The sequence below is a fragment of the Scardinius erythrophthalmus genome (genome assembly GCF_964197995.2).
Source record: "Scardinius erythrophthalmus genome assembly, chromosome: 10".
Lineage (NCBI taxonomy): Eukaryota > Metazoa > Chordata > Actinopteri > Cypriniformes > Leuciscidae > Scardinius > Scardinius erythrophthalmus.
In genome coordinates, this window is record NC_138230.1 from 1,835,229 (window position 1) to 1,859,502 (window position 24,274).

General features: G+C 43.6%; 3 protein-coding genes across 5 annotated transcripts in view; all 3 read left to right on the plus strand.

The window, feature by feature from the left end:
• The window catches only part of LOC308696819 (secretagogin), a gene marked incomplete at both ends in the record, with an annotated part of 19,932 nt that extends 10,264 nt beyond the window's left edge, over positions 1-9,668 (plus strand). Inside the window, 5 exons of the mRNA XM_081375719.1 lie at positions 7,497-7,552; positions 8,052-8,097; positions 9,056-9,115; positions 9,335-9,403; positions 9,546-9,668. Of these exons, the coding sequence (XP_081231845.1) occupies positions 7,497-7,552; positions 8,052-8,097; positions 9,056-9,115; positions 9,335-9,403; positions 9,546-9,668 (354 nt within the window). The remainder of the gene's footprint in view (positions 1-7,496; positions 7,553-8,051; positions 8,098-9,055; positions 9,116-9,334; positions 9,404-9,545) is intronic.
• A 1,931-nt stretch (positions 9,669-11,599) lies between these two features.
• On the plus strand, positions 11,600-18,691 carry tatdn1 (TatD DNase domain containing 1). 3 transcript variants are annotated; one of them, XM_081376946.1, is made up of 12 exons: positions 11,600-11,858; positions 12,015-12,080; positions 12,286-12,335; positions 14,711-14,774; positions 14,867-15,010; positions 15,163-15,205; positions 15,315-15,400; positions 15,481-15,521; positions 17,662-17,738; positions 17,814-17,884; positions 18,259-18,385; positions 18,498-18,691. In XM_081376946.1, the coding sequence occupies exons 1-12, from the start codon at positions 11,780-11,782 to the stop codon at positions 18,601-18,603; spliced, it is 954 nt and encodes a 317-aa protein (XP_081233072.1). In that variant the 5' UTR covers positions 11,600-11,779; the 3' UTR covers positions 18,604-18,691. The 3 variants fall into 3 exon arrangements, with proteins under 3 accessions (XP_081233072.1, XP_081233073.1, XP_081233074.1); XM_081376947.1 differs by having other exon boundaries at positions 11,755-11,926; XM_081376948.1 differs by having other exon boundaries at positions 11,757-11,858; positions 12,248-12,335.
• Positions 18,692-19,722: 1,031 nt separating this feature from the next.
• rnf139 (ring finger protein 139) lies at positions 19,723-23,479 on the plus strand. Its single transcript, XM_081376943.1, has 2 exons — positions 19,723-19,987; positions 21,194-23,479. The coding sequence occupies exons 1-2, from the start codon at positions 19,825-19,827 to the stop codon at positions 23,008-23,010; spliced, it is 1,980 nt and encodes a 659-aa protein (XP_081233069.1). The 5' UTR covers positions 19,723-19,824; the 3' UTR covers positions 23,011-23,479.
• Positions 23,480-24,274: the final 795 nt, after the last annotated feature.

The window sequence follows — 24,274 nt, forward strand, 5'->3', positions numbered from 1 at the left end:
CCCCAAAACCATCCCATCAGGTCTAAAATATATACTCTTATAACAGGCTTACCATAGTAATGTTCAGCAGAATACAGCATCCGAATTACACTGGGAACCCCGACAACAGGAGATGACAGAAGACACAGAAGATGTGCAATTGAAAAGGAAGAGAGATATTTTGGTTTGAATGTGGATTTTCGTGTCACATCGTTCCACGTTCCACATTTCCTCCGACGCTTCCTCTTCCAAGGCTGCCAACCATGTCTGACGACGAGACCACAGAGAGTTTCTGGGAGGAATATCAGAAGCAGAGAGGCACTCACCGGGGATCACGACATTTCCAATACGACAACTCCAACTCCATCAAGTCGTTCTGGTCTACCACTCGCCGGCCTCTGAAGAACACCGGACGCCGTGCTGATCATTTGCTGTTAGCCCGTGTCCCGAGCTCGGCTAATGCTAACGCGGCTGTCAGTCTCTGCAGCACTGCGGTCAACATTGGCCTTTTAAACATCCGCTCTCTCACGAACAAGGGCCACCTCGTCCAGGATCTCCTGACGGACCGTAAGTTTGACATTTTTTGTCTGACTGAGACCTGGCAGCAGCCAAACGACTTCACTCCCCTCAATGAAACCACTCCACCGGGGTTTGTTTACCAATCTGCACCTCGTGTGTCTGGGAGAGGGGGCGGTCTCGCGGTAATATACCGTGAGAACTGGAAAGTTGTTCCCGTGAATGTGCCTGCCTGCCTCTCCTTTGAGGCCACTGTCTGTCAGCTCTCTGGACCTACTCCCACTGTTATTGCGACTCTTTACAGACCACCAAAACCAAACAAGGATTTTATCTCTGACTTTTCTGCATTTCTGTCTCATCTGGCTACACTTTCATCTAATGTCATACTACTGGGAGATTTCAATATCCACATGGACAACTTCAATAACACTTTCACTAAAGATTTTACCTCATGTATCGATAGTCTTGGATTTCAACAGTTTGTCAACTTTCCCACACACAATAAAGGACATATTCTGGACTTAATCTGCTGCTCAGGAATAACACCTACGGACTGCAAAACTGACCACCTCCCTTATACTGATCATCTGCTTCTTTCATTTAATGTCAATCTGTCTTTCAGTAAAGCCAACCCACCACGTACTATTCACTTCCGTAAAATCAAGGACATCAACCTGGACAATCTCATAACTCATATTAATAACCTTCCCAGTGTAGATAGCCTTTCTACAACAAGTTTCTCTCATATTACAACACACACCTCCAAAACATTCTCAACACTCTGGCTCCACTCAAAACTCGATCTGTCAATTTCACTAACACAGCACCCTGGTTTACTCCGACCCTAAGAAAACAAAAAGCAATAGGCCGCCGACTGGAAAGACTCCACAGGAAAACTGGACTCACCATACACAAAGACATGTATACAACTCACATCCTCCAATACAAAGACTCCATCTCCAAAGCCAAATCCACCTACTACTCTCGGTTAATCAGTTCTTATGAAGGCAATTCCAAGGCTCTTTTCTCCCTCATTTCTAATATCACAAAACCCCCTGATTCACTTCCATCCCATCTCTATTCTTCTGACTTTTGCAATAAACTGTCATCTTTTTTCACCACAAAAATCCAACACATTCACCAGCAACTTACTCTGTTAGCCTTAAGCCCACCCATTCCACCCTCATCCACTTCAACCCATCCATTTTCAACATTTACCCCTCCCTCTGTTAACCAGATTTCCACTCTTATCCAAAAATCAAATACCTCCTCCTGTCAACTAGACCCTCTCCCCACTTCTCTTGTCAAAGCTTCAATTCCCGCTCTTTCCCCCCTCATCACTAATATTATTCATGCCTCCCTCACTTCTGGTACTGTACCCCTCTCTCTGAAAACTGCTGCTGTCACTCCCATACTCAAGAAACCCGGCTCCAATCCCACTGACTTCAATAACTTCCGCCCCATCTCAAACCTTCCATTCATCTCCAAACTCCTGGAAAAAACTGTTGCTGCTCAACTTCAAACCCACCTTTCCTCCAATAACCTTTATGAACAATTTCAATCTGGCTTTCGCTCCCTCCATAGTACTGAAACGGCCCTTCTCAAAATCACCAATGACCTCCTCCTTTCTGCTGACTCCGGTTCACTATCCATCCTCCTTCTGCTTGATCTCAGTGCAGCCTTTGACACCATCTCGCATTCCATCCTACTGGACAGACTCTCCTCCATCGGCATCACTGGCATTCCCCTCACCTGGTTCCGCTCCTACCTTTCCGACCGCTCCCAGTTCATCCAGCTAAAGCCCTTCACCTCTCATCCCTTCCCTGTCACTTCTGGTGTTCCTCAGGGTTCTGTCCTTGGCCCCTTGCTTTTTCTGATCTATCTTCTCCCCCTTGGTGACATCTTCAGGACACACAACATTCATTTTCATTGCTACGCGGATGACACTCAGCTCTACATCTCCAGTAAACCTAACAGCACACTCCCACCCTCCTCCCTAACCAACTGCCTTCATGAAATAAAGTCCTGGTTCACCTCAAACTTCCTCAAACTTAACAGCAATAAAACTGAACTTCTACTCACTGGCACAAAATCCACCTTAAGTAAAATAAACAATTTCTCAATTTTCATCGACGGCTCCTCCTTTTCCCCCTCCCCTCAGGTAAAGAGTCTGGGTGTCATCCTGGACAGCACCCTCAGCTTCACTGCACACATCAATAACATCACCCGCTCAGCCTACTTCCACCTTAGGAACATTCACCGCCTCCGCCCTTCTCTCACTCCTCTTTCCACTGCCGTTCTTGTCCATAGCCTTGTCACTTCCCGAATCGACTACTGCAACTCCCTCCTGTTTGGTCTCCCTCAAAAAACCCTCCATAAACTCCAACTTGTTCAGAATTCTCCTGCACGCATCATCACTCACACACCCTCCATTAAGCACATCACCCCAGTCCTCCAACAGCTCCACTGGCTCCCCATCACACACCGCATCCACTACAAAATCCTGCTCCTCACTTTCAAAGCCATCCATAACCTCGCCCCTCCATACCTAACTGATCTCATTCATATTGCCACACCTGCCCACTCTCTCCGCTCCTCCTCCTCTCTCCATCTCATTGTTCCGCCAGCCCGCCTCGTCACCATGGGGAGTAGGGGCTTCAGCCACTCTGCTCCCCAGCTCTGGAACACTCTCCCCCCTGACCTCCGCAACTCTGACTCACTTTCACACTTCAAATCCACACTCAAAACTCATCTGTTTAGACAAGCCTACTTACTCTGATCACTACTGCATTGTCCTCCTGTACTGCTTTTAACTGATGTATTTTAACCTGTTTTTATGCTAGTTTTTACCCTAGTTAGTTTTTAGTTTGTTCTAATGAACCTTCTTGTAAGGCAACCTTGAGTGTCCAGAAAGGCGCCAAATAAATAAAATGTATTATTATTATTATTATAGTGAATCTGTCACAATAATGAGTCCCAAGATCCAAGTGCAAGTGAAAGACAGTTTATTGAGACAGCAAGGACAGAGATAGTAATGCGCAGGAAGTCAGACAAGATCCATAAGGCTGAGGAACACTCTGGACAGACAATGCCACAAGCGTGGATACTCAGACGAAGATGCAGGAATCAATCTCAGTGTGGAAACACAGACAAGGATGCTGGTTGATGTAAACTCTAGACCGGTAAACCAACACAGTGTGGAAACACCGTGGACCTGTCCAGCCTTGCTCCAGGTGCGACGGCACCTCTGGACAAGAGCGTGAGCAGAGGGAACCGCGACTTCGAATTCCATACTGGGAAACACAGGTGACTGGTAACCTAAACTGCACTCAAACGGAGATAGGCCCGTAGCTGAGACTGGTAACGGGTTATGTGCGTACTCAACCCATGAGAGTTGTTGGCTCCAAGAGGAGGGATTCTGATGGACCAAACATCGCAACATTCGTTCTAAATCTTGGTTGGCCCTCTCCGTCTGCCCATTACTCTGGGGATGGAACCCAGAAGAAAGACTAACAGTCGCCCCCAACAAATGACAAAATTCCCCCCTGTCAGAGACCACATCCATCGGGAGGCCATGTATGTGAAAAACGTGGTCAATGACAGCAACCGCTGTCTCCCTGGCAGAGGGTAATTTGGGCATAGGACTGAGTTGACTTCGAGAACCAGTCCACCATGGTCAAAATCGGCGTGTCACAGACTGGGCAAGCCAAAACAAAAAGACGAACGTCGTGAGCCATAGATGGCCACCAGAACCATTGTTTAATGAGAAACGTGGTGCGCTTAACCCCAGGATGACAAGCAACCTTGGAAAAATGACCCCATCGGATAACTTCGGGCCTGAAACAGTCTCGCACAAATAAACGACCCGGTGGGCATCCGGGCAGGGCGTTACCCCTTGAGAGGCCATGCGGACCTTCGACTCGATTGCCCACGTGACCGCAGAAACAAAAAGCTTTTGCGGCACAATGGGCTCGGAAAAAGATGGCGCTCCGAATGATCAAAAACTCGGGATAAAGCTCCCGGCTTGATGGTCTTAGAACACGGACGGTAACATGTAGAAAAATCAAAATGACCGAAAAAAAAGAGCCCACCGAGCCTGCCTAGAGTTTAACCTTTTGGCGGACTTGATGTATTCAAGATTCTTGTGGTCAGTCCAAACAATAAAGGGAACCCCCGAACCCTCCAACCAATGACGCCACTCTTCCAAGGCAAGCTTCAATGCCAGCAACTCTCTGTTACCAATATCATAATTACATTCCGCAGGTGACAGTCAGTGAGAAAAAAACGCGCAGGGGTGCATCTTGTCCGCGGAAGAGCGCTGGGATAAAACCGCACCAGCCCCTACTTCTGATGCGTCAACCTCCACCACACACTGCCTAGACGGATCAGGGGCGACAAGTATGGGAGCTGAAACAAAGCAGCTTTTCAGTTTGGTAAACGTAGCCTCCGCTGCGCTGGACCACTTGAACAGAGTTTTGTTGGAGGTTAAAGCATCAAAGGAGAGGCTTGCTGGCTGAAATTGCGAATAAACCGCCGGTAAAAATTGGCAAAGCCCAGAAACCTCTGCAGGGCCTGCGGGAATCTGGAGTTGGCCAATTCACCACAGCCTGAACCTTGTCGGAATCCATGCGCACTCCCTCGGACGAGACGATGTACCCCAAAAAGGGAACAGACTGTGCATGAAAAATGCATTTCTCTGCCTTGACATAAAGCCCATTCTCTAGCAACCTCTGAAGCACTCGCCTGACATGTTGAACATGTTCCTGGAGAGAATGAGAAAAAATCAGTATGTCATCCAGGTAAACATAAATTAACTGATCCACCATATCTCTCAACAAGTCATTGACGAGTGCCTGGAAAATCGTGGGGAAAACGAAAGGAGAGCCCGAAAGGAAGAACGCGACATTCAAAGTGCCCCCTGGGGGTATTGAGAGCGGTTTTCCATTCATCCCCCTCTCTTATGCGAACCAAATGATAAGCGTTACGGAGATCCAATTTTGTGAAAAATGATGCTCCCTGCAGACGCTCGAAGGCTGATGACATCAACGGTAAAGGATAAGTATTCTTCACCGCGATGTCATTAAGCCCCCGATAGTCAATACAGGGGCGAAGAGAGCCGTCTTTCTTTCTCATGAAAAAGAGCTCCGCACCAGCCGGAGAAGAAGAGGAGCGAATGATCTCGGCTGCTAGAGAATCAGAAATATATTTCTCCATGGCCTCCCTTTCCGGGGAGGAAAGCGAATATAACTTGCCTTTAGGCGGAGACGTACCTGGCAATAAGTCTATAGCACAGTCATAGGGACGATGCGGAGGTAGGGAAGCAGCTCGAGACTTACTGAACACTCCCTTCAGGTCCAGATACTCACTTTAGACAAATCCGTGTGTTCGTCCTGAAACACAGAACAAGACACAGAAGAACACGCAGACAACAAACAAGAAGCATGACAAAATTCATTCCAAGTGAAAACAGAATTCATACCCCAGTTTATATGAGGATTATGGAGGACAAGCCAGGGGTGTCCCAGAACCACAGGAGCAGAAGGAGAGTCAATCAAAAGAAAGTCAGTGTTCTCTGAGTGACTGCCAGAGGTGACGAGTCTTAAGGAGGCAGTGGTGTGTGTGACGGAGGGTAATAGTTGACCATTCAGTGCAACTACAGAGATGGGTTGAGAGAGCGTCATCACAGGTATCTTGAGCTTGTGAGCAAGATTAATGTCTAAAAAATGACCCTCTGCTCCCGAGTCCACTAGAGCCTCACAGTCATAACTCTGAGAATGCAATTTCAAGCTAATAGGAAGATGAGTAGCTGAAAAAGAGGATTTAGTCAGTGTAGTCTCACCCGTCAGTAACCTCTTACCTACTGGCAGGTGCTGGCTTTCACCGGACACTGCAGAGCGATGTGACCGGCGGCTCCTCAATACAGACATATTCCCCTCTCTCCTTCTCTGCTTCTCCTGCTGCGATAGACGGGACCTGCCCAGGATCTGGAAAAGACTTCATAGTTTCGCCAGGGGAAAGTGAAACATGAAACATGTGCACTGGCAGAACACCCTTTCTGTGTCCGTGGACCTCGTCGCCATAGTCTCGTATCCACCTGAATAGCCAGATCTATGAGTTTATAACAAAGGTTATTACAAAGGTTTTATTTCAAGCTTATAACAAAGGCCACCTTAGATTCCTCAGTAGGAAATGACGAAGGTTGAAGAGAGATGTACAGAGAACATTTGGCCAAAAACGAGCGACATAACTGGGGCTCACCGGAGTAGAACACTGGGGGCGGACGGCGGGGCTCAGTGGGGCGACTGGTCTGAACCGCAGAAGCAGGTGGGCTGAGCGCGGCTGGATGTTGAACAGAAACCGCCTCGGTCCTTAGTTGCTGCAACTGTTTAGTTCATTCGGAAACTTGGGCCACCAGCGCCTGGACAGCGCGACCCACCCATGGCCATCGTCTGTTCCTCCTGTTGTTGCATGCGAATATTGCTTTTCAACAGGATCTCACTCAACTCAACCGCACTCGATCGTGGTCGGTTCGTTCTGTCACAATAACGAGTCCCAAGATCCAAGTGCAAATGAAAGACAGTTTATTGAGACAGCAAGGACAGAGATAGTAATACTCAGGAAGTCAGACAAGATCCATAAGGCTGAAGAAACTCTAGACAGACGATGTCACACAGCATGGATACTCTGACGAACTCTAACGAACCGACAACACACAGTTCACACGCCAGCTAGATAAAGGCAGCTGACTAGCTACAGCTGTGAATTCTGATTAGAGTGATCAGCTGTGGTGACTAGGCAACGCACACGCACCGACACACACACCCACAAACACACCAGACATAGACACAAAATGAACACGCGGATCCATGAACCGAGACAGAATCAGAGTAAGACAAGAACACGCTTTGGATAAAGGATTGATGGTGTATTGACTCATTATATAACATAAATGTAGTTAAGAATAATAACCAGCTCATGTGATTCTGCCTCCTGACTTTCAGATGAAGATGTTTGACAAAAACCAGGATGGTCGTTTGGATCTGAATGATTTGGCGAGGTGATGCTAATCTCATCAGTCACATGACTCTGGAATAACTGATTATGATTGGTCAATCAGATGTTTGTGTCTAATAACTGTAAACTGTATAACTGATGGTTTTCTCTGTTAAGTTTATCTAGTTCCCTTTCGATACGGTTCACTTTGCATTGCGTTTGGATATTAATAATCCACACACTATGGGGAAACTAGCGTGAACCAATCAGACTTCAGTATTCAGAGAAAATAAAGTTTCCCCATAGCATGTGGTTTATTAATAACCCAAACGCAATGCTCGATCCGGTATCTCAGGGAAGCGAGGTTACGTCTCTTTCCACTCGGTGTGGAATAAGATATACTGGAGATGATCTGCTTCAGATTGGGCTTTACTAAATGAGGCATACATGAATCATAATTCGATTTATTTTGGTTTGATTCATAATAATGTATTTAAATATGCATAGAAATATGTGAATATATAGTGAATGATCTTTATATTGATGTTGATGTTTGTCTCCAGGATCCTGGCGCTGAAGGAGAACTTCCTACTGAAGTTTGAGATGAAGGTGAGTGAGATATGAAGTATAAACTCAGGGCCCTATTTTAACGATCTGAAACGCATGTATCAAGCGCGAAACGCAAGTAACTTTGAGGGCGGGTCTCGGGCGCTGTTGCTGTTACACCGGCGGGATAAATGACTCTTGCGCCCGACGCAAATCTAAAATGTGTTGGTCTGAAGTAGCGTGAAATAAACCAATCAGAGCCTCATCTCACATTCCCTTTAAGAGCAGGCGTGCTTGTTCCATGGCGGATTGCTATTATAACGGCGGATTTGCCAGGAGCGGTTCACAGCCGAGGAGACCGGCGCTCTCGTCAGGGCCGTAAAACACAGAGAAGTGACATTGGGGATGGAGAAACACACCCAGATTAGCTTCAGTTAAACAGGCGTATGATAATCTGGGTAAATGTGTAAGCTAAATGTATGCCTATTTTTTCACATCTTCATGGACACAACAATGATTTCCCTCGTGTGGAATATTTTTCCTTGTAATAATGTATGATTTGCACAAATGAAAACTGCTGCTTCTGTGTAGATGAGATAAGCAAAGTGTATGTGCGTTGTGCACACGCTACATTGATTATGGCCAAGCATGCACCCTTAAAAGAGCATCTGAATAACGCACCACTGACTTTAGACGAGGTTTCTCCTGGTCAGTGGAGGAATTGTTTTCTGAAACTGCAAAATAGCACCAGGGTTTACCGACGTGCGTCTGTGGAGGGAAAAGTCCGCTGTGCGTCGGGTGCAAAATAGGAATGACACATGCGTCGCTGTACAAAGTCAATTGCTCTGGGTGCGAGATAGGGGCCTTGAAGTATAAACTCCAGCGAGTGAGATATGAAGTATAAACTCCAGCGAGTGAGATATGAAGAATAAACTCCAGCGAGTGAGATATGAAGTATAAATTGGTGCTGTTTCACAGGTTTATGGTCTGTAATGATGAGTTTATTGCTGTGTTTGTTCAGGCCGGCAGTCAGGAGGATCGACGCAGAGACTTCGAGAAGATCTTCGCTCACTATGACGTGGTGAGAGGAGAAACGAGCCTTTCAGACACTATTAAATCCTGTCAATTAGCTTTATTTTTATATTGAATTTTTTTATATATTTAAATTGTGTGTCTATTTAGTTTTTATTAATTTTTATTTGTTTTAATTTGTGTTTTTAGTGCATGAGGTTAAACTATGTTTGGCCAGAAGATGAAATGTGTGTGTGCGGTGTGTGTGTGGTGTGTGTGTGTGCTGTAGAGTAACACCAACGCTCTGGAAGGCGAAGAGGTCGATGGTTTCGTCAAAGACATGATGGAGCTGGTGAAGGTGAAGCTCATTATTTCACTATATCACAGAATCCCTGACCTTGATCCGGCTGGTTAGATGCTCGTGTGTGTGTGTGTGTGTGTGTGTGTGTGTGTGTGTGTGTGTGTGTGTGTGTGTGTGTGTGTGTGTGTGTGTGTTTCAGCCCAGTCTCAGCGGCCCGGACCTGGACAAGTTTAAACTGGTTCTGCTGGGTCACTGCGACCTCAACGGAGACGGGAAGATCCAGAAGAACGAGCTGGCGATGTGTCTAGGGCTCAAACTCTGAGAGCACTCATTACACTGCACGTGTGTGTGTGTGTGTGTGTGTGTGTGTGTGTGTGTGTGTGTGTGTGTGACAGTAATTACTGAAGATCATTAGTGTGTGTGTCTGTCATTAGTGTCTGTCACTCACACCAGAGTGTGTGTGTGTGTGTGTGTGTGTGTGTGTGTGTGTGTGTGTGTGTGTGTGTGTGTGTGTATGTGTGTGTGTGTGTGTGTGTGTGTGTGTGTGTGTGTGTGTGTGTATCAGCGGCTGACAGTGATATCAAGTGATGTGTGTGTGTGTGTGTGTGTGTGTGTGTGTGTGTGTGTGTGTGTGTGTGTGTGTGTGTGTGTGTGTGTGTGGCGGACAGTGATATCCAGTGATGTGAACGTCTCAAACTTTAGTTATGAAACCTCACCGCTTTGAATTGAACTTGTGCTATTGTTTATGTGATGAGACAAGACATGTTTTGCATTTTCATATTAGATTTACCAATAAGAGTGAATGTGTGCATGTTTTAAAGAGACCTGGAACCTATATTATTATTTCTCTTTCTTTATTCCTTTAGATCAGTGTCCCTCCTATAATGATTTATGTGTCAGTGATTAAAGCTCAAACTCAAGCTTAAGATCTCATGAAATCAAGACAGAGCTTTTATTAATGCTTCTCGTTCATTATCCATAAATGTAAATGCATGAAAAGTTAAACTTAACTTTATTTGTAATGCCTAAATTCCTTCTGATGTATGAATAAATATCTGGTATTTACTTTGTTCTCAATGAATTATCTTAAGTTCTTAATGTATTACTTTTGTGTAGTCATCTTAGTTTATTCCCTGTGATGTGCAGTGGTAATGTCTGTTGTGTATGAATGCATATCTTTACTGTATTTACATCATCTGTACTGACATTACATCATTATATATGTACAAGATTTGTGGTGCTCAATAATAATCATAATAAAAATGTAGCAATAATCTGAACCACTGAAAGAAATCAAATAATTTCAACATTTAAAGTCCAGAAAAGGTGAATATCACTGTCACTAATGTTGTCTTATATCTGTAGTTTTCATTTCAGTATCCAGATGAAACACACACACACTCTCTCTCACACACACACACACACACACACACACACACACACACACACACAGGAATGAATGAGTCACAGAGAAAAGCACATTAAAAAACAATGTATTATTATTAGACGGACGGACGGATAGATTAGATAGATAGATAGATGGATGGATAGATAGATAGATAGATAGATAGATAGATAGATAGATAGATAGATAGATAGATAGATAGATAGATAGATAGATAGATAGATAGATAGATAGATAGATAGATAGATAGATAGATAGATAGACAGATAGACAGATTAGACAGACAGATAGATAGATAGATAGATAGATAGATAGATAGATAGATAGATAGATAGATAGATAGATAGATAGATAGATAGATAGATAGATAGATAGATAGATAGATAGATAGATAGATAGTTTGTCCTCCAGGTGGCGCTCGATCCATTTTTAAAAACCTATTTTTTTTTGGCCAGTGTAAAATAAAATAAAAGTACATTTGAAAAAAAAATATATATTTGATTTAAAGAATGACACACAGTACAGTACTATGGTGGTTAGAAAAGTAATATTATACACATATTTATAAGATTAATTTTTCACAGTATCAATTGGTCTTTGTACATACAAATACAAAGTAGCTTTTTAAAGTTTAGGATGTTGTCCATCACACGAGGATGATAATATTTAATAAAAAGTTATCTAAAACATAAAAAAACCCGCATTGGAGAAGACAATTGTTAAAATATATTTATTCCATTCTGATATTTAATGTAAATCTGCCGCAGCTTCCTCTCCTCTGATTGGTCCATTCTGAGCAGCGCTGAGGAAAGTAACAGAAACACGTGACATCAGTCTACACGCAATTTAGACAACTGACTGAATTTAGAATAGCACACTACTTTACTGTCTTTGCCATATCAAGAAGTATGCTAGTATGCCATTCAAATTCAACCTAGAATCATTACTTTTTAGACCATCGATCCTCCAACTAGAGATTATTCCGGGTCGCGAAGCCCCGCCCACTCGACCACGTGTTTGTTGTGTTTATGGGCGCGTTGAGAAGCGCGTGCAGGTTTTATTTCTCTACTTCTGCAAAAATCACAATGGCAAACTTCAGATTCATAGGTGAGAGATAAATATATTTTGTGTCTGATCATTTAAGAAATTATCTTTCAGCAGAAGGACTGAAACATGTAGGTTTATGACACTGTCACTCATAAAGAAACACATGTACTGTGGTTTTAAGCTCTATTATGAACACAATATCGGTCTTGTCTGCAGATATTGGCATCAATCTAACAGACTCGATGTTCAGAGGAGTCTATAGAGGAACTCAGAAACATGAAGGTAATGACTATATGAAACTCATTGCTATTAAAAATGAAGAATATACACTCACTGGCCACTTTATTAGGTACACTTGCTTTTCAAGTGATGCGGGATGAATGTAGGGCAGATTTTCTCCATGATGAGTGTGTTGTCACACACTTTATACGCGTGTCATGTTGTTTCAGAGCAGATCACAGTGTGTGACGTCTGTTGTGTCTCTCAGATGATTTTCCTCAGGTCATCGAGAGAGCGCTGAAGGTCGGCGTGCAGAAGGTCAGCAAAGGTCATCATCATCCATAAATTATATTTGAGAAAAAATTAGGTCCTCAGTGTTTCCTTCGTGTTTCCAGTTTTATTCCTCAATATTTCCTCCATATTTCCAGTTTCCTACACGTTTCCTTCTTTTTTTCAATATTTCCTCCGTGTTTCCTTCGTGTATTCTTTGCTCGTCCTCCATATTTTCTCAGTGTTTCTTTCTTCTGTTTCCTCCATATTTCCTGTGTTTTCATCGGTTCTCATCAGTGTTTTCATCAGTGTCCTCTGTGTTTTCTCAGTGTTTCTTCTGTTTTCTCCATATTTCCTCCATGTTTCCTCAGTGTTTTTTTGTTTCCTCCATATTTCCTCCATGTTTCCTTTGTTTCCTCCATATTACCTCCATATTTCCTTTGTTTCCTCAGTGTTTCTTTTGTTTCCTCCATGTTTCCTTTGTTTCCTCCATATTTCCTCCATGTTTCCTCAGTGTTTCCTTTGTTTCCTCCATATTTCCTCCATATTTCCTCCATGTTTCCTCCATGTTTCCTCAGTGTTTCTTTTGTTTCCTCCATATTTCCTCCATGTTTCCTTTGCTTCCTCCATGTTTCCTCCATGTTTCCTCAGTGTTTCCTTTGTTTCCTCCATATTTCCTCAATATTTCCTCCATGTTTCCTCAGTGTTTCCTTTGTTTCCTCCATATTTCCTCAATATTTCCTCCATGTTTCCTTAGTGTTTCTTTTGTTTCCTCCATGTTTCCTCCATGTTTCCTCAGTGTTTCTTTTGTTTCCTCCATATTTCCTCCATATTTCCTCCATGTTTCCTCAGTGTTTCTCTGTGTTTCTTCTGTTTCCTCCATGTTTCCTTAGTGTTTCTTTTGTTTCCTCCATATTTCCTCCATGTTTCCTCCATGTTTCCTCAGTGTTTCTCTGTGTTTCTTCTGTTTCCTCCATATTTCCTCCATGTTTCCTTTGTTTCCTCCATATTTCCTCCATGTTTCCTTAGTGTTTCTTTTGTTTCCTCCATGTTTCCTCCATGTTTCCTACATGTTTCTAGGGATCGACCGATATGGATTTTTTAGTGCCGATGCTGATACCGATTTTTTTTCATCAGCCTTAGCCGATGACCGATACGGGCTGCCGATTTTCTTGGGCCGATATTTGGAGCCGATACTGCTTTTGCTCACTCAATTTAAATCATAAAAATGACACAATGATGATAATAAATGTTACAAGTCTCAATTTAAAAAAGGAACATTTATTGAACTTTAAAAAAAAAACTATATTTGACAAATATTTAAAACGTGAGGTAGAACAAGTAAAAAAAAGTTCAGTGCTAAAATTACTATAACGAATAACGAACTTGAGCGCGCAAAAGACGCGATATGTGAACAGGCCCTAAAAATGTATTTGTTTCCATCTCACCACGGCATAGAAGCGCCTGGACAAATGAGCGCGCTGCATCGCATGCGTGTCGCAACCGCGTCGCTTCTTTTATGAGCACACGTCCAAACCTCAGCCAGGTGGTCGCTGAATAAAACTCCCACAAATATCACGGAACAACGTCGGCATTATTTAATCCTATGAACAGTGTTCGTAACAGCTGCCGTATGCATATGGATAGCCTCAAACTTAGCTATTTACAGCTCCCTAAATACAATGACAAGCAGTTTTATAGATGAGGCATTCGCGTTTTCCATTTGGACCCACAAACTTGCTTAGTTGCACGCACATATAAAGCAACGTGTTTCCACTTTTAAAGTGTATGGCAATATTTCAGCTAAGTCAAACAGTTAAAAGACGCTTTGAAAGTTTAAAACTTGCCGTTGTCTTGAAGAGGCTTCCATGGGCAGTGCATGGGCTGCGCGTGAACTGCAGCGTCTCCAGCAACAGAGAGCTGCCTGGACGCCTGTCTGTAAATAATGCCGGGAAAAAACTATCGGCGAACGCAGCAGCCGCGATATATCGGCCGATGCCGATACACGTCAAACCCGCAAATATCGGCCCGATTTATCGGCCGACCGATATATCGGTCGATCACTACATGTTTCCTTTATTTCCTCCATATTTCCTCCATGTTTCCTCAGTGTTTCCTATGTTTCCTCCATATTTCCTCCATGTTTCCTTTATTTCCTCCATATTTCCTCCATGTTTCCTCAGTTTTTTTTGTTTTCTCCATATTTCCTTTGTGTTTTCCTCAGAATTTCCTTTGTGTTTCATTCATGTGTCCTCAGTGTGTCCTCAGTGTTTCCTCTGTGATTTCATCAGTTTACTTTGTGTTTCCTCCGTGTTTCCTCCATATTTTCCTCAGTGTTTCCTCAGTGTGTTCAGTAAAGGTCCTCAGCATCATTAATAAGTGTAATCTGAGCAGGAATGAGGTTGATCCTGATGTTTCCTCAGTTCATCATCACTGGAGGATCCCTGGAGGACAGCAGAGACGCGCTCAGACTCGCTCAGACCCGAGGTAACATCACTCCATGCGGGATCGCTGCAGATCTACGGGCACACAGTAATGTGTGTGTGTGTGTGTGTGTGTGTGTGTGTGTGTGTGTGCAGAGGGGTTCTTCAGCACGGTGGGCTGTCACCCGACCCGCTGCTCTGAGTTCGACTCGCTGGGCTCGGATCAGTACCTGTCGTCTCTGCTGGATCTGAGTCTCAGTAACACACAGAAGGTGGTCGCTGTGGGAGAGTGTGGCCTCGGTAAACCATCATGACAATCCTCAGGGAAATATATCGCATTTACTGATTTCCTGACAATGTAGAACTATCCAAGTGAACAATTAATTAATCAGATGTAATTAATGATCATCAGTTGATCTGTTTTGCTGTTTTTTTCTTCCAATGCTTCACAGATTTTGACCGGTTGGAGTTTTGTCCCAAAGAAACTCAACTGAAGTGAGTGTTTTGCCGACATTAAAGCTGTTTTTTTGTTGCTGATGTTGTGATGTTCATCTTGTGTGTTTGTGGTGATGTGATGTTGATCTCGTGTGTTTGGATCTCACAGATACTTCGAGCTGCAGTTTGATCTGGCTGAAGAGACTCGGTTACCCATGTTCCTCCACTGCAGGAACTCACACACACAGTTCCTTGGTATGGAGTTTCTTCTGGAAACGTGTGTGTGATGTTGAGTGTGTGTGAGTAACCTATGTGTGTGTGTGTGTCCCTCACAGATATCATGAAGAGGAACAGAGACCGGTGTGTCGGTGGAGTGGTGAGTGTGACCTGTTTCTTTTGGCATCATGACGGTTCCTCCATATTGTTTTATGTATTCTTGGTGTTTCCTCCATATTTCCTCTGTGTTTCCTTGGTGTTCCCTCCCTATTTCCTCAGTGTTTCCTCCCTATTTCCTCAGTGTTTCCTCCCTATTTCCTCTGTGTTTCCTTGGTGTTCCCTCCCTATTTCCTCGGTGTTCCCTCCCTATTTCCTCAGTGTTTCCTCCCTATTTCCTCTGTGTTTCCTCAGGGTTCCCTCCCTATTTCCTCAGTGTTTCCTCCCTATTTCCTCAGTGTTTCCTCCCTATTTCCTCTGTGTTTCCTCAGTGTTCCCTCCCTATTTCCTCAGTGTTTCCTCCCTATTTCCTCAGTGTTTCCTTTGTGTTCCCTCCCTATTTCCTCTGTGTTTCCTTGGTGTTCCCTCCCTATTTCCTCGGTGTTCCCTCCCTATTTCCTCAGTGTTTCCTCCCTATTTCCTCTGTGTTTCCTCAGTGTTCCCTCCCTATTTCCTCAGTGTTTCCTCAGTGTTCCCTCCCTATTTCTGCTGTGTTTCCTCTGTGTTCCCTCCCTATTTCCTCAGTGTTTCCTCCCTATTTCCTCTGTGTTTCCTCAGTGTTCCCTCCCTATTTCCTCTGTGTTTCCTCCCTATTTCCTCAGTGTTTCCTTCCTATTTCCTCAGTGTTTCCTCCCTATTTCTGCTGTGTTTCCTCTGTGTTCCCTCCCTATTTCCTCAGTGTTTCCTCCCTATTTCCTCTGTGTTTCCTCAGTGTTCCCTCCCTATTTCCTCTGTGTTTCCTCCCTATTTCCGCTGTGTTTCCATGGTGTTCCCTCCCTATTTCCTCAGTGTTTCCTCCCTATTTCCGCTGTGTTTCCTTGGTGTTCCCTCCCTATTTCCTCAGTGTTTCCTTGGTGTTTCCTCCCTATTTCCTCTGTGTTTCCTCCCTATTTCTGCTGTTTCCTTGGTGTTCCCTCCCTATTTCCTCAGTGTTCCCTCCCTTTTTCCTCTGTGTTTCCTTTGTGTTCCCTCCCTATTTCCTCAGTGTTTCCTCCCTATTTCCACTGTGTTTCCTTGGTGTTCCCTCCCTATTTCCTCAGTGTTCCCTCCCTATTTCCTCAGTGTTCCCTCCCTATTTCCTCTGTGTTTCCTTTGTGTTCCCTCCCTATTTCCTCAGTGTTTCCTTTGTGTTCCCTCCCTATTTCCTCAGTGTTCCCTCCCTATTTCCTCTGTTTCCTTTGTGTTCCCTCCCTATTTCCTCAGTGTTTCCTTGTTTCTTCTCCATATTTCCTCTGTTTCTCCTTCATGTTTCCTCTATATTTCCTCAGTGTTTCCTCCCTATTTCCCCTGTGTTTCCTTGGTGTTCCCTCCCTATTTCCTCAGTGTTCCCTCCCTATTTCCTCAGTGTTTCCTTCCTATTTCCTCTGTGTTTCCTTTGTGTTCCCTCCCTATTTCCTCAGTGTTTCCTCCCTATTTCCTCTGTTTCCTTTGTGTTCCCTCCCTATTTCCTCAGTGTTTTCTTGTTTCTTCTCCATATTTCCTCTGTTTCTCCTTCATGTTTCCTCTATATTTCCTCAGTGTTTCCTCCCTATTTCCCCTGTGTTTCCTTGGTGTTTCCTCCCTATTTCCTCAGTGTTCCCTCCCTATTTCCTCAGTGTTTCCTCCCTATTTCCTCTGTGTTTCCTTTGTGTTCCCTCCCTATTTCCTCAGTGTTTCCTCCCTATTTCCTCTGTGTTTCCTTTGTGTTCCCTCCCTATTTCCTTAGTGTTTCCTCCCTATTTCTGCTGTTTCCTTGGTGTTCCCTCCCTATTTCCTCAGTGTTTCCTCTTTATTTCCTCTGTGTTTCCTTGGTGTTTCCTCCCTATTTCCTTGTTTTTTTCTCTCCATATTTCCTCTGTTTCTCCTTCATGTTTCCTCTGTGTTTCCTCCCTATTTCCTTGGTGTTTCCTCCATATTTCCTCTGTTTCTCCTTCATGTTTCCTTCATGTTTCCTCTGTGTTTCCTTGGTGTTCCCTCCTTATTTCCTGTGTTTACTTGTTGTTTCCTCCATATTTCCTCTGTTTCTCCTTCATGTTTCCTCCATATTTCCTCAGTGTTTCCTCAGCGTTTCCTGTTGTCTCCATATTTCCTCGTGTGTTTCCCAGGTTCACTCGTTTGACGGCACGCGTCAGGACGCAGCGGCTCTGATAGATCTCGATCTCTACATCGGTATCAACGGCTGGTGAGTTCAGTGTCTCTGTCTGATGCTTGTCTCACCATTTATTCATCGTTAAAACATTTTATTTCTATATCTTAGCTCTTTGAAAACAGCAGAGAATCTGGAGGTGATGAAGTCGATCCCATCGGACCGACTGATGATCGAAACAGGTTCAGGCCGAGTCTTTTTATATCTCAGGATCACTATATATTAATATAACTGATTTGTTTTTGCTGGAAACTCAGCTACAGTTTGAGGTCAGTAAGAATGTTTACTCTCACTGGAAGAGTCTCTTCTGCTCACCAAAGCTGCTTTTATTTGATCAAAAATACAGTAATATTGTGAAATATTATTCCAGTGTAAATCATCTGTTTTCTATGTGATTATACAGTAAAGTGTCATTTATTCCTGTGATCAAATCTGAATATTCAGCATCATTACTCCAGTCTTCAGTGTCACATGATCCTTCAGAAATCACTCTAATATGATGATTTGATGATCAAGAAACAGCGGTTCTGTGTTTCTTCATGTGTGTGTGTCACAGACGCGCCGTGGTGTGGCATTAAACACACTCATGCCGGAGCAAAGATGATCAGAAGCTCATTCCCCACCAAGAAGAAGTGGGAGACGGGACACTGTGTGAAGGACCGCAACGAGCCCTGCCATATCATGTATGACACATACTCACACACACACACACACACACACACACACACACACACTCACTCACTCACACACACACGCGCTGACGATGACTGATACTGTGAGTGTGTGTGTTATCAGACAGGTTCTGGAGGTGCTGGCGGCGGTGAGGGACGAAGACCCACTGGACCTGAGTGAAACCATCTACAACAACACCACAAGACTTTTCTTCAAGACCAGCTCATGAGAACGGCTTTATGTCCATACACGTGTCTGTTAAACTGAAGATGCTCAATAAAAGTGACAGGAACGATGTGTACATGGTTATTATTGTTAACGTCGAGTCAGCTTTATTTATACAGCACTCTTTACAACACAGAGTTTCACAGCAGCTTTACAGAGATAACAGGAAGATAATACAACAAAGTTTGATTCCAGAAGAGAATAGCGTCACAGTCCAGCTTAAGTAAGTTCAGTGATGCTTCATTTCTGCTGTAAAAAGTTATTAAGTTAGTTCATTTATATATATATATATAGCCGCTCTGGAGGAAACCGTGATGTCATCGTCCAGCTCAGTTCAGTTCTCATATAATGGTGTCGATGCAGGAGATCAATAATATTGTTGAATATTAAATTAAATGTCCCCAACTAAGCAATTTTAAAATAAAGCCATTTATTTACATTGAAATAAAGCTGAAATAAAATAAAAAAATAGATGTAGAACTGCACGGAGATTAGAAATGTTGCATTAAAATTACTTGATGGAAATAAATAAAAACTAATCCTGAAATAAAAAATGTATTAAACCTAAATAGTAATGTTTTTTAAAAAAGATAAAAAGTTAAACATAAATGCACATAACATATCTGAAAATTAAATTAAAATATAACCTGACAATATAAAAATAATTGCCAATTCAAAATATTAATAAAAAACAAAATAACAAGATGTGCATCTTTTAAGATTTGCTGTTAGATAAAAAAAAGCATAGTTATATACAGTTCATACATGAATGTTCATGATTATATCAAATATATGCAAAACGCAATTAAAATTACAATGCATTTTTAAGCTATAATATTAAAACAACTGTTAATGTGTCATTTTTATTTTGTTGTTATTGATATATATATAAATTACAAATATATTTTAAATTGTGTAAATATTTAAAATGAGTACATATAAAAATATATCTGAAAGTGTTTAAATATTTATGTGATTATTAAAAATAAACAGAAATCATAAGAATAACAGTTTTATTATTTTATTACTGTTTATTATTCATCATAAACCCGAGTGTGTCGTGTAGTATTCTGCACTCTGCATCGCGCGCATGTGCTTAGTCACTTCCGCGTTCCTCACATAGCAACAGCAGCGGAGCCAAAATGGCGGCCAGTGGAGATCCTGCGTGACATCGAACCGAGTCACAGCACCGAAACCTGCGGTTCCCGGACAGCGGCGTCGCGCCATGGCCTCCGCTCACGGGCGGCTGGGTCAGCACTTTCTGGCCGTGCTGGATGTGGCTCTGCGGGTCCCGAGCATCTTTATAATCGACGCGATATTAAACTCATACTCTGATCCCGGTACCGGATGGAGCGGAACCGCCGGAAGAGCGTTAATCCGCGCGCTGGGTGAGTCAGTCAGTCCGCCAAGCCGGGATCTGGGTCGATCGGGCGGGTTCTGATGCTAAGGTTCTGGTTCTGCTGTTTAATTCAGAGATAATGAGCTTAAATCCGCGAACCGGGCCTGGAAGCAGAACCGAGTGACAGTCTAATCACGCGCTTTGATCTCCGTGTGTTTATAACGTGGGAGAAACTGTCAAAACTGTCCGTCCATTCATATGACGCAAGAGTCATAAATAATATGTAATTAATAATCACAGTGTTCATGAACCATCACGAGAATGGCAGCCACCGTTTACATGTTTGGACAACACAACATTATTATGTCATTAAAACTGTCATTTAAATGTTTGTATGCAAATCAGTTGTTAATTTTAATCAGTAATATCACTGGTTCCTGTACTGTAGTGTTGTCACGATACTGGAGTTTGTGACTTGGATATGATACCTTGAAAAATATCGATATTTTTATTAACACTACTGAATAGTTTACAGCTTTAGTTCAGAGAGAATGTATGATAAATATCCCAAAATCCGAAATTCAGTCGAATTGCAACTCCATTCTAATGGTTAAATTACATTTTAGTAATCAAAAAGCATGTCTAATTAATTGAATTAAGAAAAACAACAATTTAATAAATTTTTATTTTCTGCCAAAATGTGTCATTAAAATTTTTCTGGCAATCAAATGAAGGCGTAAAACATTAATTTAATTTAGCTTTTAATCATATAAAATTTAACAAACTGCACAATATATATTTACTGTTAAAATTAAAACATGGTAGAAAAATGTTAGAAACATGCAAGATTCACATTTTATTTGTGTGTGTTAGTGAGTGTGTGTGAGAGTGAGTGTGTGTGTGTGTGTTAGTGAGTGTGTGTGTGTGTTAATGGAGGATTCATATTTGAAAAGTGTTTTTGCGGTTTAACAGTCACACACTAGTCTATATCGTAAGTCCTGCTTTTTATTAATTCATCCAAAAATGTACAAATCCTGTGAAATTCCACGATATACAATATATTCAGTTTTCCGCATCATAGGGCCCTAAATATAGTCAAACCGTGAAATTTGTGTCAAATCATGCGGACTCCTGTTGAAGTGACTAGTTCTCTCGCAAAACTAATCATGAGGCGTTATTACCATGTGAATATTGATGTGTAGCATTAGCATGTTGTGTGTCGCGCGTCAGTCTTCATGCTGTCTGTGTTTTGCAGGTATTCTGGTCTCCGGTGTGGTTCTGGTGCTTTCCCAGAAGTCCCTGTTCAAGTTCTACACCCTGCTGGCGGGCGTTCTGCTGGGCGCGGCCTCGGTTCTGCTCAACTACTATGGCACGTCTCCGGCGGTGGCGCTGCTGCCGCTGCGTAACGGGCCGACGCTCTGGCTAGCGCTAGCGCTGCTACAGCTACTGCTAGGACTGGGTTACGTGGCGCTGCTGAACGTGCAGTCGCTCTGCGCCGCCCTGCTGGTGGCGGACATCATGGCGCCGCTCTGCGGAATGGCGGCGGAACTGCCAGCGGACGCACGGCAGGCGTTAGCGCTGGCGTCCGGCGCGGTGCTAGCAGCGCACTCTGCCGTTAACCTCCTGCTAAAGCTCAAGTGGTTCTACTACTCGTGCCGCTACGTCTACTTACTGCTACGCCACATGTACCGCATCTACGGCCTGCAGCTGTTGCTCGAGGACACATGGAAGCGCATACGCTTCCCGGACATACTGCGCGTGTTTTGGCTAACACGCATGACCGCGCAGGCCGTGATCCTAGCGTACGTGGTGCGCGTGGTGCGCTCTGAAAGCGGGCTTCCGCTAGGATGGGACGTGTTCTGGGATCTGCTCGGCAACCTCATCATCAGCGGCTGCGACTCCACGCTAACCGTGCTCGGCATGAGCGCTGTCATCTCCTCGCTCGCGCACTACCTCGGGCTTAGCATCCTAGCGTTCATCGGCTCCACCGAGGAGGAGGATAAGCGGTTAGGCTTCGTAGCGCCTGTGTTGTTCTTCATCCTCGCGCTGCAAACGGGATTAAGCGGATTGAACCCCGAGGAGCGGCTGGTGCGGCTAAGCAGGAACATGTGCCTCTTGCTAACAGCTATCCTGCACTTCATCCACGGCATGACGGATCCAGTGCTAATGTCTCTCAGCGCGTCGCACGTCTCCTCAGTGCGCAGACATGTTCCCGTCCTGCTAGTGTCGCTAGCTCTGTTCGCGCTGCCCGTGCTGCTCAGCTACGTGCTCTGGCATCAGTTCGTGCTAAACACGTGGCTGTTCGCCGTCACCGCGTTCTGCGTGGAGCTCTGCCTGAAAGTGCTAGTGTCGCTAACCGTCTACGCGCTCTTCATGATCGACGGCTTTTACAACGTGCTCTGGGAGAAGCTGGACGATTACGTGTACTACGTGCGCTCCACCGGAAACGTAATCGAGTTCGTGTTCGGCGTGATCATGTTCGGGAACGGCGCGTACACTATGATGTTCGAGGCGGGTAGCAAGATCCGCGCGTGCATGATGTGTCTCCACGCGTACTTCAACATATACCTGCAGGCTAAGAACGGCTGGAAGACGTTCATCAACCGCCGCACCGCCGTGAAGAAGATCAACTCGCTGCCGGAGCTCAAAGGCGCGCAGCTACGGGACATCGAGGACGTCTGCGCCATATGCTACCAGGAGTTCGCTACGTCCGCGCGCATCACGCCGTGCCACCACTACTTCCACGCGCTCTGCCTGCGCAAGTGGCTGTACATCCAGGACACGTGTCCCATGTGCCACCAGCGCGTTTACATCGAGGACGACGGGCTCGAGCGCGTGGCCTCTTCTAATAACAACGGCTACGCCGCGGCCGCTCCGGAGGCGGAGTTTGAGGAGGGGGGCGGGGCTGATGTGGGCGTGGGTGTGGCTGAGGGAGGAGCGGAGCCTGCGAACGAGCTCCTTGAGGACAACGACAGCATCGAGTACGACGAGGACGAGTGGGGAACGCAACCTGGCGTCGCGCTAGTCGAGGACGACTACGCTAACAACGACGACGACACCGACTCCAACTGATGTTGTGCTTGTGTTGGTATAAAAGGGCTGATCATGTGTTTATCGCGGATAAAGAGTGACGTGCTACTGTACCTCGATATGATCACTACTGGTCTCTTGTGTGACCTCTCTTATAATTGTGTACATTCTTGTACATGTAATAAAGGAATGATGCAGTTGTGCACTGGAGAAGCTGAATCAGCTGTTGAAGTTTATCATGCAAATAATGTTTCATCAAACGCCGCAAGTGTTGCGCCTCCATCACGTGTTCGATTTCAGGCTAACTGTTGATTTTTTGCCAAGAGAACTGATGTAAATAAAGAATCAGCTTGAGTTCTTTTGTAAATAAAAATTAATATGCTGATAAATCTATGATGATCTGGAACTTTGCACTTAATTATATCTTTTTTGAATGTCTTTGTTTTGTCACAGGTTTTATGTTTCTTTTTTTCGTTGTCTCAACTTTACTTTGATTTTATTCTGTTAAATTAAAAAAAAAAATTAGTTGGGAAAATTTTGTTAATTGTGAAATGCGTTTTAAAGACATAGCTGAATATTAAGGCCATAGTGATATAGCTGGAGTTAAAAGAAGAAGAATTAGGACTTTTCCAATATGCCACAAAAGAAAAATAAACATTCTTTTGTAAATTTATATTTATGACACATAGTATAAAGCATGACATTAAATAGTAACAAAGCACACTAAAATAAAATTGACAGAATTTTATAATATCTTAATTTCAGATAATGTGATAATTAAATAATGATGAAAAAAAGTGAAAGTTTTAATCTCATAAAAATTACTTTGTAATAATTTCGATTTGGCATGTCTCAATTTTGAACCTTAATTTCAACACCTCAAATTTTTTTCTTTTAATGTCAATTTCAGATTTTTATCTCAATGTCTACCTTTTGAATGTCGATCTTTATTTAGTATGTCATCATTTCGACTTTTTATCTTCTAATTATGACTGTCATCATTTTCTTGTGCCATAATTACGACATAAAGTCTTGAAATGACTTGACTTAATAAAACATGACTTTGTAAGTCGTGATTAAAAGTACACTATGTAACTCTTTTAGTTCATAATTCATCTATCTTGCAAACCCAAGTTTTTGTCTTATCCTGAATCATTTCTTTACGCCTATAATGAGTGTTTATAGTGGGACTATTTTAGACCCTTGCTGCGGAGGAGCACAGCACCTGCGTGACACGGGATAATACAGAGAAGTATTTCCGGCCACAATGTTCTTCCGCAAGACGCACGCAGGGGCCAAACATAGC